This window comes from Pelobates fuscus, chromosome 5 (assembly GCF_036172605.1).
Source record: "Pelobates fuscus isolate aPelFus1 chromosome 5, aPelFus1.pri, whole genome shotgun sequence".
In the NCBI taxonomy this organism is placed as follows: Eukaryota; Metazoa; Chordata; class Amphibia; order Anura; family Pelobatidae; genus Pelobates; species Pelobates fuscus.
The window spans coordinates 276,279,978-276,301,505 of NC_086321.1; the positions used below are offsets into that span (position 1 = coordinate 276,279,978).

General features: G+C 37.6%; 1 protein-coding gene across 1 annotated transcript in view; it reads left to right on the forward strand.

Annotated features, from left to right (window-relative positions):
- The first annotated feature begins 590 nt into the window (after positions 1 to 590).
- RNF38 (ring finger protein 38) overlaps positions 591 to 21,528 on the forward strand; it is a 190,491-nt gene continuing 169,553 nt past the window's right edge. The window contains exon 1 of the mRNA XM_063455337.1: positions 591 to 1,356. Within this exon, the coding sequence (XP_063311407.1) occupies positions 609 to 1,356 (748 nt within the window). The 5' untranslated portion in view covers positions 591 to 608. The remainder of the gene's footprint in view (positions 1,357 to 21,528) is intronic.

The following is a 21,528-nucleotide window of genomic DNA, read 5'->3' on the forward strand; positions in this document are numbered from 1 at the left end:
CCCTTTACCCTGCCTCCTTTCGCAAACCCTTGCTTCCCCTTTCCTGCCAGTGGAGAGGGGGACATTGTCTGGGATATAGTGTCATTCCTCTCACTGCCTTGTGGAGTTGGAGAAGAGCCTTGCTTCTGGATTTTATGCAAACAGTTGTTGACAACTGAAATCCAAACCTTACAACAGCACTTCTCTCTTGCCTTTGGATATCACAGTTCTCACTCAAGGCTCTCAACGTTCAACACTTTTTAAAATTCACTTTGGATTTGTCTTACAAGCAGAGAGGAGCTGTCAGTGGCCCCAGTAGAGTTGGTGTACTTTGGATCATTATTCAGGATGAGGAGGCGTTAATGTAGATTGTCTCTACTCGTTCTGATAAAGGTGGATGTGTTTTCTTGAAAGAGGATATTATTATTATTATTATTATTATTTGGAGATTTGATGTTGCCCCCTTCCCCCAGCCTATTTCAGTATCCATTTAACACTCGCAGAGCGACCTGGGATTACAAGGGACAGCGAGCTGTGCTGTGACTGGGGTCAAGCTCACGTTTCGGCCATAAAAAAGCTCTTCTCTGTGTTTAGGGCTGAGCCTGCACCCTCTTCTTTTTTTGGAGGTGATGCCAATCGCCTCCGGCTCAGTGCAGCCCTCCTCTCCGGACTCCAACCCCTACTCTAGGTATCGCCCAGTGCAGGCAGACAGCCTCCGGGACCCCAAGCAGCAGCAGCAGGCGGTGGGAGGCGGAGAGGGCGGGGGTGGCGGTGGAGGAGGAGGTAGGCTGCTACTGCCTTTCCCGGCTTGCCTCGATCCCAGCCAGGCTGAAGCAGGGGCCGAGGCTGCAGCAGCCATCGGCAGGGAAGCTGGGCTCAGCTCTGGATTACTTGCTTTTGGCGCTGTCTCTTCCTCCTCCCCCCAGTTCCCCCCTATCTTGCAGGTTACCCCTTCTTTCTCTTCCCCTTCCTTTTTCCAGTCTTTCTCCTCTGTTTCCTCTCCCTCTTCCACTCCCCCACCTCACCTCACTCCTTCCTTCCTATTCCCAGCTTTCCTGGAGCCCCCTAGGACCAGATCCAGATCTAGATCTGGATTCATCATGAACCATCATCACCAGCAGCAGCAGCTGCATGGCATGCCAGGAGCAGCTCACTACCACCACCACCACCACCACCAGCTCCACACCCCACCACCACCTCCCCCTTCTCTTCTTTCATCTGCCCTGCGGGGGCCAGGCATGGACAGGCGTGACAACAGCCCCCCAGAGGGAGCTCGACAACCCCACAGCCCACCAGCAGTGGGAGCAAGAAGGAGAGGAAGCAGCCCCACCACCAATAATCATCATTACCACCACCACCACTTAAGGTCTCCGGCAGGTAAGAGCCAATGACGTTGCTGGTGCACAGTTTTCCGTGTGTTGTCCTTGAGCAGGAATCTCTAACTTGACATATTACAATGTTCCCAAAAATGTGTTAGCCAGAAGAAAGTTTAGTTTCTGATGACAAGCTCTATAAACTGTCACTATCTGAGTTGTTACTCTATTTTTATGTATACTAAAAAGTATGATGTGGTGCTTTAAATATGATATGTCTGGCTAAAGGAAATGAGATTAAAGCAGCTATTGAATGATTGAATATATTAAACACAAGTTTTTTTGTTTTGTCTTCCCCTTCCTACATAAACATTTGATTCATGGTGTCCTTTTGGGTATTATCATTGTACAGTGCAGGTGCTATGTAACTGAGTGTCACCCTTGTATATATAAATATATTCGTTTTATAGCTTACTCTAGAATTTTTAACTCCTAGCTCAACCTCTTCAATATGGTGTTCAGCAGGATACATTGTCATCATTTGCAACAACGTATGCATTTACAAAACATTCACTGAAAAGGAAGCTGTGATAACTTGAAACAAAGGCTAAAATAGCCCAAAGTTAGAAAAATAGCCATCTCAGCTGAATTGGAAGATTTTATTTATGTCTACATTTTATACACCTGCTTGGAGCTCGCCACAGTCCACTGTTGAATAAATACGACACATTTGTTTTGGTTCATTTGCTTAGCAACTACACAAATATAGAAAGTTCTTATTTATTTAAAATATATTATGTTGTACTCTGGTCCAGAGCACCTTACACAGAGCAGTAATACTACAATAATTTATGAGTACATTCAAAACACAATCAGAGAATGCATGACCTATCGGGACATTATACAATTAATCAATAATTTATCCATACATAACAACACAAACATGCAAATAAACACACTTGCACACACATACATAATTTGGCCGTGCAAGGCAGGGACCACTGCTTTTGCATATATGATTTATACTTTTTTAATGAAAATTGTTAATTTGTTGCTTTGTATAGCTGATCACATCAATAATTATTATTATCAGTTGTGTATTCAATCATTTCATAGGAGAATTATAGTATATTGTTTGTGCGTTATTGTGATACTGCAGTCTAAGGAAATAGGATTATTTCTAGAGAATAGAGTTCAGGGAGGTTAATGGATGTCATGCTAAAGTTGTTTTATAATTACATCTAGTTTATATTCCTTCTGCGGAAGTCACAAAGTTGCTATGTATTTAAAGGGACACTATAGTCACCAGAACCACTACAGCTTAATGTAGTGGTTCTGGTGCCTATATCCTGTCCTTGCAGCCATAGCACTGTAAACACTGTCTTTTAAGAGAAAAGGCAGTGTTTACATTGCTGCCTTGTAACACCTCTAGTGGCAGCCACTCAGATGGCAACTAGATGTATTTAGTAGTTCACCCACTGCGTGGAGACACTGAACATTCCCCATAGAGATGCACTGATTATAAGGAGATGCTGATTGGCACAGCGCAGTGTTTTGCCATGTATGCGCAATAGCCTCACAATGCTTTCCTATGGGAAGTATGGGATTGACTGACATAATGAAAATGTATGACCTCAGTCATGGAGGCAGAGCCAGCCGCAGTGAGACTGGCACAGTGTGGGAGAGAAGGTGAGTATAATCACCTTAAATTTCCAGAGAGCGGGGCTAGGGACCTAATGCTGCATTCCAGCACTATAGTGTCTGGAATACATGTTTGGTCTATAGAGTCCCTTTAAAGTACATTTCCCAAATGTATGAAGTGCATTGCAATGCTGGCTATGTGGCAGATTGTCAAAGTTTATGACTGACAGTGTGGAGAGAGCACCAACAGGAAATTCAGGAAAAAGTTAACAATCAATGTTTGGTAAACAGTGACATACTGACACACTCGCAGTCTGTCTATATGCCTGCCTGTCTACCTGTCTATCTGCACACACACACACACACATTTTATTATTTGAAAAGTATTTCATAAAAATTGTCTAATTTTTGTCAAGTGTAATAGAGGAAGTAAATCAGATCACATTACTGCTTGAGAACTGCTCATCGCTAAACAAAATCCTTCAGTGATTGTTTTGTGATCCAGATGTGGATTACATTTCCACTTCCTTAAATTTAGAGTTAAAGGGACAGAATAGCTATATCTTCTTTCTGTCTTAGAGCTGGAAATGAAGCTAGCTCTACCACTCTTAATTTGCTTAGTAGAATTCAAAGTATAATTGGTTCTCACCATCAATTCATTATTGGTGGTATATTGGTGTTAAGTACATTTTTTCATTCGGAACGCCAATGTAATTATATTAAACAATATATATATATTTTTTTTTATCAACGTGCGACTATGTAATTTGCCAATATGAACAGTGAGTGCACTCAGTGGAATAAATTGAAAATGGAGTGACATATATTTTCTGTTCATATAATTTTTATTGAATATTTTGCAATACATTTATATAGGGAAAAAAGAACAATGGCAAAGGGAATAAGACAACAAGGAGAAACACATTTTCTTCAGTGAGATAAAAGGTTGTACTTTGTGTTTGCAGGGATTCCTAAAATAATATTTGCCAAACATATTTTTTCTCTTTTAAAAAGTCTCACTGGATGGGGTGTCAGCTTAAAGTAAAAGTAAAGTTAAAGATATGTCATTCTTGCCTCTTCACCGTGAGAATCTGTTAATTTCACTCAAGATTCAAAAATGATGTTCTTTCACATGGAAACTGAATCTGTCCATTCACTATATCTATTCATCCTGAGACTTTGAGAATCTTCCCATTCACCATTAAAACCTGTTCGTTCACCCTGCCTTTCTGTTCGTTCACCCTGAGAATTTGTTCATTCATTGCAAAAACTTGCCTATGGTCTCGAAGAACAAATGTGACTATTTGACTCATTCCCTCTTAATGGCAGGCCTGATGGCATATATATTCTGAATTTCTTTGAAGGGTAAACATTAACCTTCTGAAACAAACAGATGACATGACTTGGGTGGGCTAAAAAAACAGAATACTTTATATGCTGAGTTTGCAATATCTTTCTCCATGCAAGCACACATTAATGTGCACAGAGCATTTTCTTATTTTGATTTGTTTGTTATCCAGTGATTGTTACATTTATATTTGTGAAAATTATAACGAAAATAATTTTAAATAAGTAAAAATTGTTCTCATTCCCCAAATAAATGGCTGTATGATTGTAAAGGGATATTCTAGCTGGATGTGATCCATGGTTTTCAAGACATTATGAATATGTTAAAAAGTGTTAACGAGTAAATATAAAAAAACATATTCACCCCCTTATTAGGTGCAAAGCCCCAGGAAGTAATCCTTTTCATAGAGGCAGATCTCAACCGGTAATTATTCCTTCATTATTTAGAATGGTTTGTTCACTAAACAGTGATAGCCAAACAAAATCTGAATTAAAATCTTAGTTCAAAACAGTTTGTTTGTACAATGTATTAAATTTATTAAATCTATAGTCACACCTTGGCTGTTGTAGCCCAAATTTTATAATTTGATTCTCAGTTCATTACATTTAGAGTTTTAAACAAGTTATATAATACCAGATCAGCTGTCTGGAATAGCGATTCTGATTCATGACGTTTGTTAGGACTTGTTGTAGCATTTTAACCATGCCTTAATTATAACATCTTTATTATTCAAACACGGTAAGTGCATTTAAATGAATCATGTCTAATGCACGACGTAAATGTCAAACCAGGACACAGTTCTGTATTTGTACCATTTTGTATAATTTTATTTTACTAAAACAGGGTCATTTTGTTATCTGGGAATGTTTGACATATTTAAGCGGAGAAACCAGAATAAATAATAATATGAAAAAATCAAATAAACAGTTTTACTAATTGGTGTTCTTAGTTTATATGTTACATTTTAGCCAAATAGTAATATATTTTGATGCCTCAGTTTTTTCATAGGAATTCTTTTTTTTTTTTTTTTACAGATTTTTGGTTGTTAACTAGAACTTGTGCTGATCCTTACTGAAAAGTCACACTTAGCTGTTAATTTATTTTTAATCCCTCTTAGACCTAAGTCACTAAAAGTGTGAAACTTATTAGGTTACTCACTAAAGTGAGAATTGAAGGGAGTCCAAAATTAATTTTGAAATGGAAGGCCAAAGTAGTCAAACTGAAAGTATAAAGCTGATTTTAGAGAATTTTTTTCCGTTTATGACTTTAAATTTGAATTTTCACTTTATTGAATAATCCTGATAGTATATTATAGAGCATTCGGTGATTTTTTTTAATATAATGTTTATTTATTCTTAGTCGCAAATACACACGTGTTACACATGCACACACATGGGCAAACACATATATTGTACATACATGCATCATTTTCAAATATGTTTACTCTTGCAGTAACAATATGAAAACAAGGATATTTGCACACAGTGATAATAGCCATGTACTTGAATTCTAACAGGGGTCATAACCAAAATTAAATGCAAGAAGGTTTGTCTAATTGGTACACAAATAGAGAAATCTTTCCATGAGCTGAACATTAGGTATATTAAAAAAAAAAGGTGTTTTTTTTTCTAAATAAAAATTATAATAGACTTATGTATTCATCAACCCCGGGTTTTCAGAGCTATTATCCAAAAAATTCTGAAGGGTCAGGCTCAACTCAAGTACATCTCATGTACACTGGGTCAGTAACAAGAATTCTTTTTATTTCACCACTCGGTAAGCAGCTTTCTGTTCATGAATATGTTCCCATTCATTTCATATGAGTTGGAAATGTTTCCCCAAAGTTGAATTACTCATGGGAGATAAAAGATTCTACCCACATGGATACTTAAAGATATTAGAGGTTCAGAGGAGATAAGCTGAAGACACATTTTAATCCTGAAAATTGAACCACACAGTATAAAAAACAAACAAACAAACAAATACATTGATAATTAGCAGCTTATTCACTAAAGTGAGAATTTCTAGGAATTCATCATTAATTCAAAGTAGCCAAACTGGGTGCATTGCTGTCTTGGAGATTTTTTCCAGATTGTCTATTTTTGCCTTAAATTTGAAATACACTTTGAATTCCTGACAATCCTGAATGTGGCAATTACCAGTGTCAGTATCTAGTAAAAACTAAACATTTCCAAAATCCAGAGTAGATGAATATCTGGTTACCTGATGTTTTTCATTTGATCATTCTATCATAGCCTTAGCCTTAGTGCTGTTTTAATTGTAGGTAATGGATTGTCTGAATTATACTTGCCATGTCTTACCTGTTTTCATTTTATGTCAATGTGAATCTTTTTTTTTTTTTTTGCACTTAGAGGGACACTATTGTAATAAAAGCAACGTTAGCTTAATGAAGCAGTTTTGGTGTATAAATCATGTCCCTGCAGTCTTACTGCTCAACTCTGCCATTTAGGAGTTAAATCATTTTGTTTATGCAGCCCTAGTCACACCTCCCTGCCTGTGACTTGCACATCCTTCCTAAACACTTCCTGTAAAGAGTAATCTAATGTCTACACTTCCTTTATTGCAAATTCTCTTTAATTTAAAATTTCTTATCTCCTTCACTTTTACTAGCTTGCTAGACTTTGCAGGAGCCTCCTCTATGTAAATTAAGTTCAATTTATAGAGCAGGAGATAAAAACTGTTAAAGTAACTTACATCTGGTTGAAAGTGAAACCATTTTTTTTCATGCAGGCTGTATAAGTCACAGTCATGGGAGGTGTGGCTACGGCTTCATAACCAGAAACAAAAGTGATTTAACTCCTAGATGGCAGTGAATTGAGCAGTGAAATTTCAAAGGCATGATCAATACACAAAAACTGCTACATTAGGCTAAAGTTGTTTTGACGACTATAGTGCCCCTTTAAAGTATTGTATTTCTCTGTGTAAGCGTATGTGGGACAAGTGCTTGTGTGTGTGTATATATATATATATATATATATATATATATATATATATATATATATATATATATATATATATAAAATAAAGATAAAGACCCAGGGTGCTCTGTTCATTTACTATATATATATATACATTAGAAATAAAGACAGATAGAGAGGAGAATGGCTGTGGAGTATAAGGTACAGAACGACTTGCTATTTTCAGCTTATGTAGTATTTGTAAGGACAGCTCTAATTTTGTTTATAGAACAAGCAGAAAAGTTGTTGAACTTGTTAGTTCTGCAAGTAAAAAAAGAAAAGGAAATCCTGCGATGCAATTGTTTCATTTTTCATAGGCTAGGAAAATGCTGTATTTATCCTCTTCTACAATGGCAAAATAAAAAAAGAAAAAGCAAAGTGAAAAATACTATAATAGAAAGCACGTATATACAGGAATCTGATGGAGGCTGCTCTGGCACAACACGATACCCAGCAATGACATTATATGTTATTTTAAAGATCAGATCATGATTTCGGTTTCAGACGTTTTACACACGGTTGTGCATAATAGGACATAAACCTCAGTACAGAACCAGGACCTACATAGCCAGTGCTACCCGAGACTGATGGGAGTTACAGTCCCTTTACACACATGCTGGGCTGCAGAAATAGATCTAGGTGCCATCTCTCCCCAGTACTTTGCTAGGCATATTAAAGGTAGAGGACTCTACCAATATGTTGTGGTTTTTATTTTTTTGTTTGTTTGTTTGTGAAATATTGTTTTCCTCAGTGTCAGGACAATGACACTGCTTCATTTCTCCTCCCTCCTCTGTTTACTGCTCAGTGTGGCATGCACAGCGCCAATACAGGGAACAGTAGCAAAGTTACACAGAAAATAAATTCAATTCATATTTTCCAAGCTGCTTCCAACCTCCTTTGATGCACACCCAAATATGTCTGCAACATTTTTGTTTGAAGTAGCCTATAATGCATAGGGGCATGGCTGCTATTAGGCCCCATTTAAAACAAAGTAAAGCAAATACTGGGTTGGTGGACACTTGCCTCCTCTTGCTCTACGCTGCTTACATCCGTGTGCAAACCTACTCTAATCCATCTCTTGGCAGCTGCTAGATCTGAATATACTATAGGTATACGCACACATGAATCTGAAATTTCCTAGGATCAGCAGGACAGTCCTACATCTGGGAATCAATCCTGCCGTCCTGAGTTAATTGCTTGATATCCTGCATCAGTGGACTACAGCAAATCACCCAATGCAGCTTGAGGACATGATTACACATGCCGGCACTGTGCAGAGTGCTCTAAGTGCATTGATTCCATGTCCAGAGCGTGATGTGCAAGGAACACTCGGAGCATGGGCTGCCTGAGTTGGGCCTGCCAGAGAGCCTACCTAACAAAGTGACCACTGAGACTCTGTAGTACTTGGTCAACTAAGTTCCAAATTGTTTGAAATTCATTTTATTATTTTTTATCGTTGCTAAATGCCTCCAATTAGTTCTGGAAGAGTAGGTACTCGTTTTAGAGGTACGTGTATGTTTTTGTACAGGGAGTGCAGAATTATTAGGCAAGTTGTATTTTTGAGGATTAATTTTATTATTGAACAACAACCATGTTCTCAATGAACCCAAAAAACTCATTAATATCAAAGCTGAATATTTTTGGAAGTAGTTTTTAGTTTGTTTTTAGTTTGTTTTTAGTTTTAGCTATTTTAGGGGGATATCTGTGTGTGCAGGTGACTATTACTGTGCATAATTATTAGGCAACTTAACAAAAAACAAATATATACCCATTTCAATTATTTATTTTTACAAGTGAAACCAATATAACATCTCAACATTCACAAATATACATTTCTGACATTCAAAAACATAACAAAAACAAATCAGTGACCAATATAGCCACCTTTCTTTGCAAGGACACTCAAAAGCCTGCCATCCATGGATTCTGTCAGTGTTTTGATCTGTTCACCATCAACATTGCGTGCAGCAGCAACCACAGCCTCCCAGACACTGTTCAGAGAGGTGTACTGTTTTCCCTCCTTGTAAATCTCACATTTGATGATGGACCACAGGTTCTCAATGGGGTTCAGATCAGGTGAACAAGGAGGCCATGTCATTAGATTTTCTTCTTTTATACCCTTTCTTGCCAGCCACGCTGTGGAGTACTTGGACGCGTGTGATGGAGCATTGTCCTGCATGAAAATCATGTTTTCTTGAAGGATGCAGACTTCTTCCTGTACCACTGCTTGAAGAAGGTGTCTTCCAGAAACTGGGAGTTGAGCTTGACTCCATCCTCAACCCGAAAAGGCCCCACAAGCTCATCTTTGATGATACCAGCCCAAACCAGTACTCCATCTCCACCTTGCTGGCGTCTGAGTCGGACTGGAGCTCTCTGCCCTTTACCAATCCATCCATCTGGCCCATCAAGACTCACTCTCATTTCATCAGTCCATAAAACCTTAGAAAAATCAGTCTTGAGATATTTCTTGGCCCAGTCTTGACATTTCAGCTTGTGTGTCTTGTTCAGTGGTGGTCGTCTTTCAGCCTTTCTTACCTTGGCCATGTCTCTGAGTATTGCACACCTTGTGCTTTCGGGCACTCCAGTGATGTTGCAGCTCTGAAATATGGCCAAACTGGTGGCAAGTGGCATCTTGGCAGCTGCACGCTTGACTTTTCTCAGTTCATGGGCAGTTATTTTGCGCCTTGGTTTCTCCACACGCTTCTTGAGACCCTGTTGACTATTTTGAATGAAACGCTTGATTGTTCGATGATCACGTATCAGAAGCTTTGCAATTTTAAGAGTGCTGCATCCCTCTGCAAGATATCTCACTATTTTTTACTTTTCTGAGCCTGTCAAGTCCTTCTTTTGACCCATTTTGCCAAAGGAAAGGAGGTTGCCTAATAATTATGCACACCTGATATAGGGTGTTGATGTCATTAGACCACACCCCTTCTCATTACAGAGATGCACATCACCTAATATGCTTAATTGGTAGTAGGCTTTCGAGCCTATACAGCTTGGAGTAAGACGACATGCATAAAGAGGATGATGTGGTCAAAATACTAATTTGCCTAATAATTCTGCACGCAGTGTATGTGTGTGTGCACTGGTTACATGCATTTTTCAAGGGATGTATTTCTTGATTAAAATTGGTCATGAAATCTTGGCCAACTCTCTCTCTCTGGAACAGTCACGAACATGTTGTATTATTTAGATTCAAAAAGCAATATGTTGGACCATATTTATCAAGGCAATCACCATGGAAACTCCTAGAAGGTTTCTGTGGATTTCTTTAAATTAAGCTCATTGCCCCAGAGCTGCCGTGATAACTATGGCCAGTTGGTTAATTGAAGGGAACATTGTGCAATGCTAATCAATCACAGGTTTTAAAACCTAACAACAGATTCTCTTTTTCTTGTGGTTAGTGATAAAAGATTAGCTAGATTAGATTAGGACAAAATTAACAGAGTGTATATTAATTGATTTCACAAATCGTTTTCATGTATAAAAATGACAAGACATCACAGATGTAAATGCAATATGCTTATTCTCTGAATGCATAGATATGGGTCGGTTATAACTGGGTTATTAAATTCACTCTTAATTTTAACAAATGAAATTAAACTCAGCTATAGTCACTGCTTCGGGATTCACAAAATGGCCAAGCAACACATCTGAATTCTTAGAAATGCTTTTCTTTTCACCATTAATGATTCATGGTTTAGTGAGTAACCGTGATAGTAGTAACAAGAACAACATGACTTTTTAACTCCTCAAAATACAAACATAAACATCAAGTTTTCCATCTATCTAACTCTTTGTCTGATGCTGGTCTTAAATAAAGGAAGGTTCATCATAAGCGATATCATCAAACAGTTACATTTATGATTTGATAGTATTCTATTATTATTATTATTATTATTGGCATTTATATAGCGCCAATATATTCCGTATCGCTTTACAATATTATAAGAGGGGGAGATTTAATAATAAATTAGACAATTGCAAAAACTTACAGGAACAATAGGTTGAAGAGGACCCTGCTGAAATGAGATGTGAAGTCAGATGTCAGAGCAGATAAAAACAATATAATGTCAAATAGTGTCACTCATACTTACTTGATTCTTGTGTCCATATCCCACTGGCATTACATCAATTTAATACTACTATGATTTGTTTACATTTTGTTCACTTTGGGGATCCCACATGAAGTCACAAAGCTTCTTTTTGGTTTTGGTGAGACTATATCAGGGTTAGGCAAACATAGGCTCTCCAGAAGTTTTGGACTACATCTCCCACAATGCTCTTATAACCATAATGCTGGCAGGGCATCAGTGGAGATGTAGTCCACAACATCTGGAGTGCTAAAGGTTGCCTACCCCTATACTTGGCGTTTGATCATGTCAGATGTCTTGTTAAAAGTCTGAAAAATGTATTGTACCTTTTTGGTGAATTAAACATAGAAAGATTGCTTTAACAAATCCTGAGTGTACGCCTTTCATTGGACAGTAGATAGACAGACAGACAGATAGCTAGCTAGATATTAGATAGATAGACAGATAGATAGATAGACAGATAGATAGATATATAGATAGATATGAGATAGATAGATAGATTAGTAATTTCCCAAATTAAAAAAAAAGCCACAAATTGCACCTGGTAATACTTATTATTCATCTGACCCCAAGGATTATGTTAGAATAGCTGGTCTGGGTTTATCACATGTTCATTTGTGTAACCATAATACCATGTTTCTGAATGAATATCTATTGAGGTGTTAAAGGACCACTCTAGTGCCAGGAAAACATACTCGTTTTCCTGGCACTAGAGTGCCCTGAGGGTGCCCCCACCCTCAGGGACCCACTCCCGCCGGGCTCTGGAAAGGGGAAAGTGTTTAAAACTTACCTTTTTCCAGCGCTGGGCGGAGAGATCTCCTCCTGCTCTCCTCCTCCGATCCTCCTCTTCTCCTCCCCGTCGGCTGAATGCGCACGCGCGGCACGAGCTGCGCACGCATTCAGCCGGTCACATAGGAAAGCATTCATAATGCTTTCCTATGGACGCTTGCGTGCTCTCACTGTGAAAATCACAGTGAGAATCACGCAAGCGCCTCTAGCGGCTGTCAATGAGACAGCCACTAGAGGAAATAGGGGAAGGCTTAACCCATTCACAAACTGCTATGTTTATGAAAAAATGGGTTAATCCTAGAAGGACCTGGCACCCAGACCACTTCATTAAGCTGAAGTGGTCTGGGTGCCTAGAGTGGTCCTTTAAGGGTTACTGGAAAGATAAGAACTATATATGTAACCACATGAAGAGCATTTACTCAAAATTCACTATTCAAATACATCTAGTTAAATTACTCCTCAACCCCTGTTACCTTGGCCACTTTTGTATAATAGACTTAACCTTTAGAACGAAGTGCTATAATTTGTGTTCTTTATTCTTTAAACCATGAAGTGGTAACAGAAATGCAATTTATCTGTTTTACCTTAGTGGCCTTGTGCTTTTTTTTATATCTTTCTTCCAAATTCTGCTGCATCATTCTCTGACGTTAACATACACCTCCCTCTTCTCAATTCTTTTTAAATTGCTGGGGGTGTGTCTGCAGTAAATAACCGAGGATGAATAATGATAATTAGATCAGGTCAAGATAGATAACCCTTTTAAGGGTAGGAAGTGGATAATCACTGAAAATGACTATGATTACATGACATTTATATCATGTATCCGCTTTAAAAAAAAAATCCACTTGAGTGCAAATTTGATGCAAAATAAAACAGCAAAATCTGTCACTAGCCGTGAAAGCACTGTATTTCAGAAAATGCGTTTACCATCTAGACAGAAGTAGGCAACCTTCATCATTTCAGATGTTCTGGACTACATCTCCCATAATGCTGTTGCAGGGATAATGCTGGGCAAAGCATCAGGGTTGATGTAGTTATAGTCCTCACCGTCTGGAGTGCCAAAGTTTGATCTAGGGCTATCCTTCCATCATACTCAATAGGGGTCCAAATAAGGAAATCATTTTTAATTAAAGGATTTTTTTTTTTTCTTTTTTTTCATAAATACATTTTACATTATTTATGGCACATTATAGACTGTTATGATGGGTGAATAACTCACATTGATGCAGCTAACCCAAACATGATGAAGGGAGCCAGGAACTCAAAATCATTGCAATGAATGATGTTTAGTATGCCTCTTTAAATGATACTGTAAATACTAATACATCACATTGCCTCTGACCAATTATTTATGAAACTGTAATAAAACTATTGGGAAGATCTCGCTGTTTAATAAATAACTCTCATTATCTACTGCTTTTGCAAAGGAATAGAAGAAGAATGAATGTTCCTAGAGTATTGTAATTCACAGATGAAACTGAAATATCTACTATAAAAATGTCATGAATTATTTCCCCGTGTTATGTATATCCAGTTAATCACCATTACAACCTATTAAAACAATTTAATCTAAACAATGTAAAAAAAAAACATTCATCAGCTTAAAATTTGAGAAGACAAAACAACAAAGCAGTGGTGTTTTAAAGTACTCAATTCATTACTATTGGGAGCTATTCAGTTTACATGGGGCTCATTCAAATTAACCTTTTTTGGACAAATTATGGGTACTAGGCAGTATGTCTTGGATGTCTCTGTGAGAGCAGCTCAATCACAACGTTCTCACCTGAGAGGTTCTAAAAAGTGGGTTCCAGGATGTGAAATCATGTTTTGGCACCCACAGCCTTTGCTATCATAGGACCAGCGGAAAAGAGTAGGGCTAGGCACCAGGGAGAGCTTGATGGAGGATACGCTGGAGGGTAGGGAGGAATATTAAAGGATCACTATAGTGTCAGGAAAACAAACTCGTTTTCCTGACACTATACAACCCTTAGATCCCCCCCACCCTCAGGGCCCCCTTCCCTTGGCGCTGAAGGGGTTAAAACCCCTTCAGTTACTTACTTTAATCAAGTGCGGGGCTCCCTCGGCGCTGGTGACCTCTCTTCCCACTCTGACGTCGGCTCCCGAGTGGAGCGGAATGCGCATGTGCGGCAAGAGCCGCGCGCGCATTCAAACAGTCCATTCCTCAATGCTTTCCTATGGACGTTCTGCACGCTGAATGCAATTTTCGCATCCAGCATGGCAGAAGCGCCTCTAGTGGCTGTCAGGAAGACAGCCACTAGAGGCTGTATTAACCCTGCAATGTAAACATAGCAGTTTCTCTGAAACTGCTATGTTAACATCTGAAGCGTTAAAACCTAGGGGACCTAGGACCCAGGCCACTTAATTGAGCTGAAGTGGTCTAGGTGACTATAGTGTCACTTTAAAATGTTTATTACTATATAAGTTATTGTATTTCTATTAGTATAAATTTTAGCGAATGTGTTTAGTATGTAAAAGGTTTTGTCAGTGCTTGTTTGTCTGACTATGAGCATTAGTGCCTCTCTGTGTATTCTTATGTCAATGTGAGTCCATGCATGTGTAATAATGTGTATTTGATTGCATGTTAGTGAGTGTCTAGGTATGCGTTTTATTATGTTTCTTGGTATGTGAGCATGGTGCTAAATGATAATTGAGATTTTGGAAAGTAACTTTTTCTAGCCCAGAATCCTATAAATTGTAAGGGTGGTTCAATTAGAATTGTATGTTTCCTTCATCCATGCAGCCTTGTTTGCTACAAACTCAAACAATAACACCCCACAAATTCAAAACACAAAACTGCCTGCATAAGAGTTATTTTTGATGTTTAAAAGCACGCTCTCAAGCTTTCGCCGTTAGCTGAATGTTCTATGTCTTGAAGTTCAGGGCTAGTTTGTTGTCTGAGATCTCTGTCAGAAGCTATGAATACAGGTAGTGGCATGCAGCAGACCCCAAGTAAGAAGCCAAACTATTTTAAAATGGTTCAACTACTTACAAGGGTAGAGAAACAGGCCACTTCTGCTACCATACTCACTGCAGCATGCATGTTGTTTGGAGTGTTCCTTTAACAGTCAGCTGTATGGGTAGCATTTCTGAATTGCAAGTAATATAGGGAGTAGTCATTGTCAAAACATGGATTATTTGTCGGTGTTGGAGAGCTTGAAAACCTCTCTCTAGTATAAACAATAGTGTAGTCTAACAGTATTACTGTGTACGGGCAAGATGCCAATATACAGACATTGTTTTTACATTCTGCCAGTAATTTAATGAAGTTACATTTGGCTACTTTTGTTTATTTTTTTCACACCTACTATATGCGAGAAGCTTGTATTTCTCCTTTTGGAAAGAGATACTACGGAATTTTAAATACCACTCTCCCATTTCTGCAAAGCATGAACCAAACATTAAAATTGTGGAAATGTATAACATTTTCATTTGATATGTATACCAGAATAGATAACTGTATACATATTTGCAGTTTTAGCTTACCTGTGTGTGCTAGCTATGCATCTTTACATATTTTTGTATTTTCTTTAACAACCCGCTGCAATTTTTTTTGCCGCTATATAAATAATTATAATAATAATGAAAAGTGTTAAACTGACCTGGGAGCCTTGGCTCAATCCTGGCTAAAATTGTAGACTGTAAGCTTGTTTGAGCAGGGTGCTCTTCAACCTATCGTTATTGTAAGTTTTTTGTAATTGTCCTATTTATAGTTAAATCCCCCTTATAATATTGTAAAGCGCTATGGAATCTGTTGGTGCTATATCAATGCCAATAATAATAATAATAACCCCCCCGCATCCACACACACACACAGATACAGAAGTAGAAAAATGAAAGACGACTGTCTCAAGCTGACAGCTCAGTTCAGAGGCACATTGAAAACATTTGCCAAAATTTGGGATCCTTTGCTGACCAGCGGTATAGGGGGATAAAGGGATTGGGGAGAGTGGGGTCAGGCACCCATATGTTCTGCATTTTCTGACAGGATGACCCCATCTCCTTCTTCCTTGATGGCGGTCCCTCTGCTTCTATTTAGAGACACCCTGTGTTTCCCTTCCCTACCCCCTCCCCCCCTCCCCCCCCCACTGGTATGCTTTGCACTCACTGCATTGTTCGATACGAATCCATGAAGCCGTCTCTTTTTCTTTTCTTCCTCTCCTTCTCTTTCTCGCTATACTATGCTCTTTACCTTGGTGTTCACATGCTCATGAGCACAGTACGAAGAGAAGACGTTAGCTATTTTTTATTAAGTGCTCGATTCTCTTTATTGGGTGTTTATTAATAAGCAATTTAGCAAATACCTGGTATTCGCCCTGTATCATAGTTTTAATATCTATGTTTATGTTACTGTACTCTCTTGACGGTTCGTCTTATAATGTTGTATGGGAACACACCTTAAAGTGCTCCTTCACTTGGCCTAATACAATGTACATTTTTTTAATGCTTGTACAACTGTATGATGTATAATGTATTGTGACTGCTATATTTTTTTTGACAACTGTCAGTCAGAAATAAAGAATAAAAAAAAAAAACAATGAAAAGTGTTTGATAGTGAAGTGGTCCGGACCCTATTACATCCAAATTGTGCCTTAATAAACACACCTCTGGATCACGGTTAATGATAAATCCAATACCTGCTATTTAGCCTACTTTTTAATCAATTGTAATATTTTATGCAGTGTTGTGAGTTAATACTTTGTGTGCCACAGGTGTGCCCAACTTATATCAAATCAATACATTGGCACACCTCAGACATTCAGGGAATAAAAGCTTAAACTATTCAAATTACTTAATTTATTAAAAATATAAGCATTGGCGACTTTATGATGCTGTCTTATGCTTTCTGACAAATGTTTACTTATAAACTTATAAAAGTTTCAAAATTTCATATTTTAGTGCTTCTTGTCACAGCAATCAATGTGTTAATAGAATCTAAGAATTGTATTGTTTTGCAGTATAGAGTTCTGCTCGGTACACAGAGGCAATACATCTTTAAATTATAGTGGAATTCATTGCCCATTATTTAAACATATCTCTGTGATAGCATCCCTTTATATCCGTAAGCTTACACTGTCTATTTATGACCGTAAAAAAAAAAAAAATAATGTATCATGTTATCCCTTCCATAGGAATGTTATTGCCTTTATGTAAAATAACAGCTTAGTGTTTTACTATCATGGAATACATATTGTATTGTACAAGCCTCTATCTCAGATAAGACCATTCTAACATGCTGCTTTTATGGCTTTTCACATGCAGAGTCTGTAAGTCATTTCATGGCATCCAGGGATTGTGGGGATTTAAACATTCTGAGCCCATCCCCCAATAGGAATTGCCTTTCACATCATAGGGATTCATTACAAGTGAAAATACATGTTATGAAGAGCTTTTACTCAGGGGAAGAAGAAAGGGGGGGGGGCTAAAAAAAAGACCATAGTGCTAAGAGAACACAGGCACAGGTGTATGAGTAAATGTGAATTAGCCTTAAAATTACTATTATAAAAGGGTGTTTTTTGTTATTTTGGGGGGATTTTTTTTTTTTTTTAAACAAATACATTTGTGGAACTTAATATAAGGACGTTATTGCTAAAACTCACTATGCTAAATATTTCTTCTGCGTCTCTACGATGCAGATAAATGCTAGCACGACAGCTCAGCTAATTAGACATATGTTGGTGCAAGGGGTGCATCGGGAGTGCCATGGCATACTATAATGCAGAGTCAGTTTGTCCTCCCAGACCCCATTTAGTTCCCTAGCCACATTTTCTAATTATCTCTTTTTAATATTGTTGGATAACATTTCCAAATGATTTAATATTTTTGGATGCACTTTTAAAATGATTTAATAATATGAAAAAAAATGTAATAATTAGATTTTTTTATATATATTTGATATATTGTTTTTTTTTTATTTATATATGACTTCTTTTTGATTTTTTTATATGTTGAAAAAAATCTTTAAAAAAATATATCCAATAACTGTAAAATGTTATGTATTCAATCTGCTGATTCAAATACATTTTATATTCGTGCTATTTGTGCATTCTTTTGACATGTGTCAAGGTTTAGTTGTACTACAACTGTCAACCTCCCAACTTTCCTGATTTGGACAGGACAATCCCTATTTCGGGCTCCTGCTCCAATATCCTGTGTTAGTTCCCTGGTGTCCCACATCTGGAAACACCAATTAGCACTGCACAAACCACACAGAGAGCACTTCTGCAGCACACTCTGCACGGTTTGCAGTTTGTGGGGACAGCCAGAGTCCGTCAGTCAGCATGGACGATAGACTGAAATTCTTCTGCTGTGGGAGAACTTGCCCATTTTTTGCATCAACATTGATGCATTAGTGGCAAGCCAACCCAGGCCCGCTCATCCAGTCCCAATCACATACCTCCAAAACTTGTGAGAAATGCAGGTGTGAAACTAGTAACAAACTAACAACATACAGGTTTTAGGAAATGAACCCCTGTGGTGTATATACCATTATGTATTGTCAGATGATGAGCTGAATGTGAGTATATTAAACATGAGGTGAGATACTGGAGGTATAATATGTTGAAAACAGGTATTGGTGATTGTGTAGACTATATCGCAAGTTAGTGGGGTCATGTGATTCTTGTAGTCACATAGCAACCGAGAATTATGCGTAATGTCCCCAATTAATCTGTTTTTGGTGTGCACAATAATTTCTCTTTGTCTTCATAACCACGCTAGAGGTGGTAAATCTAAGAAAAATGATACAGATGTACAAAGTCTGTTCACAAAAATAAAAAATAATGAGCCTTATTTATTTCCAGTATCATTTTATTTAAATATGAGGCTTGGGGCCTACTAATTTGTAATGCAATTAGCATTTTACTGTTGCTGTTGAAAGGAAATAGAATTCTGTATCTATTAAGCATTTTATTTCCACATTTGTTATGAACGTACCTCTAAGAACACTTCTCTGTAACTTATGTACTGTTTGATATGATGTGTGATGTATTCTACATACTAATTAAAAAAACAAAAAACAGGAGGCCTAATTTTTGAAGCAAAATTGACTGATATTGTGTAAATCTATGTTGGCTGTCAAAGAAAAACATTTTTTTTTTAAATCTGTATGTCATTTGTTTAACCCGCTGAGTGCCAGAGATATGGATAGCACATTGCAAAGGAATGCACCTCTGGCACTGAAAGACTTAAAATATATTGAAAATCACATATTACTCAGTGTGCAGGAAACAGTTTAGTCTAATGAGTTAAACTATTGTTAAAATACAGAATTATTGAACAGAAAAATACCAATTTAAAAAAATATAAATATATCCGAGCCTATAGTAGAACGTAATAATGGAACTGTACCTAGAAACCTGGTACAGTCTGGAACTGGAAGCATGCTTTAAGAGCCAAACACAGGGCTAGCATTGGTGGACACATGTGCACCAGGCATAAACATGGTTGTGCAAACATGGTTGCACATTAAAAGATCTTGTATTGCACGCTTTAAGATAAAATGGATGACAAGTCAGATTACCTTTTTCTTCTCAGAAACATTTGCATACATGGTGTTGCGTTTCGCCTTCTGGTCCGGTAGGCAACTTGTGGTACTTTTTCTGACGCAGTTAACACACAAAAAACATTTGCAAGTGCATTATGAGAACTATGCTATAGGGTTACTTCAAGCATCATAGCCACTTCAACCGCTGTATTGATATGATGTCAAGAGAGTAATCTGGGCTAGTTACCCAGTAATGTGGAATTCCCTGGGATTCGGGGACACATTTGTACCAGGCACACAGTACTGAGATTGGGGGACACAATTGCAGCAGACACACAGTTCAGGTTCAGGATTTTGAGGACGGATAATCAGCACTACAAACAGTGCTAGGATTAACCCGGTGGCACTACACACCAACACAAATTCATAAAATACACAACATGACCTCTGACCCCTGCTGAAGGTGCACACAGACAGAAGCTCACCATGCACATATCTGGTGGCATTGTCCGATTATATCCAAATTCTGGAATAGAATCCATACTATCATACAAACACTTTTTCACAACAAATTCCCTAATGCACCTGACCATTACATCTTTCTCCTAGCCCCACAGGGACTCACAAAAACCTAAGTAACCCTCTTCAACCACTTAGCCATGGCAGCTTCTCAATTGATACCCAAATTTTGAAAAAAAAAACAAAACCCCCGTCAGTCAGGGAATGGATTTCAAGGGCGGAGGACATCAAACAGATGGAGGAACTAACACATGCTAAATTAGGGAATTATTGGAAATTCACCAAGACATGGGAACCATGGAACAGTTTCATTACACCTAAGTTATACAAAACAACCTGACTTAAGACCTTACTGACATTACAATCAGACGACCTAGTCGGTCAGGCCCACCTCTCTTTTGATGTATGGAAGGATCGCAAGGTCCGATTTCCAAGACCGACACTCATAGCAGACATCCATATATCTAAACCATATGGAAGTTTACCGTAATCTCAGTTCAAAGTATCTTTAAAGGAAACAAGGTCCTGGTATTACAGTTAGTTAATGGGATGAATTGTCATACAACAATTACGTTTGTTTAACTGGATCTTCACACAACTGTAATCTAGGTTATTGCATTTATGCTAATCCACTATGTTCAAATATGCTATACTTGGAATTCAAATCGCTATCAACGAATAGTATTGTTAAGATAGAATGTACTCTGTAACACGCTGAAACTACACACCAAGATGTACCGGTGCATTTGTTAATTGTAGTTCGAACATTACTTCATTGCTCATAATGTACTCTCGCGTTACCAGTGTTGTATTTACATTTGTAAAAAACAATAAAAATCTTAAATAAAAAAAAAAAGTGGAACAATCACCATGGAAAAAAACAAACAAACAAAAAAAAACAGTGCTAGGATTGAGTAAAACATTATTGTTGATACCTAACTGGCTGGTCTATTGCACTTGTGTAAAAAATTGAAATTAGGGAACACAAATATACAAAGGTAACGAAGAACAAATAGTATGTATTGGTTTAAATAAAAAAAATGGTAGCTTAGTGTAATAATATTGAGAATTCAACATAAGAAAATATATGTATATTTTATTGCAGCACTGGACAGTTCAAGAAACCCAGGCAATATAGGTTGCAACACTCTGAGTATTTGCATTTCATGTAAAATGCCAGAGGGGGTTTAAATATTAAGTAACTTGTGACAATAGAATAAAAATTGTCTGCATTTTCCTTTGTCGTTCAGATTCTGATTGTATATTTATGGGTTGAAGAGGGGGAGTCAAAGTGCATTGATGTATATTCATTTTTATGAAACCACTAAGAAATGACACTTATATCTCTTAAATTGGCCTT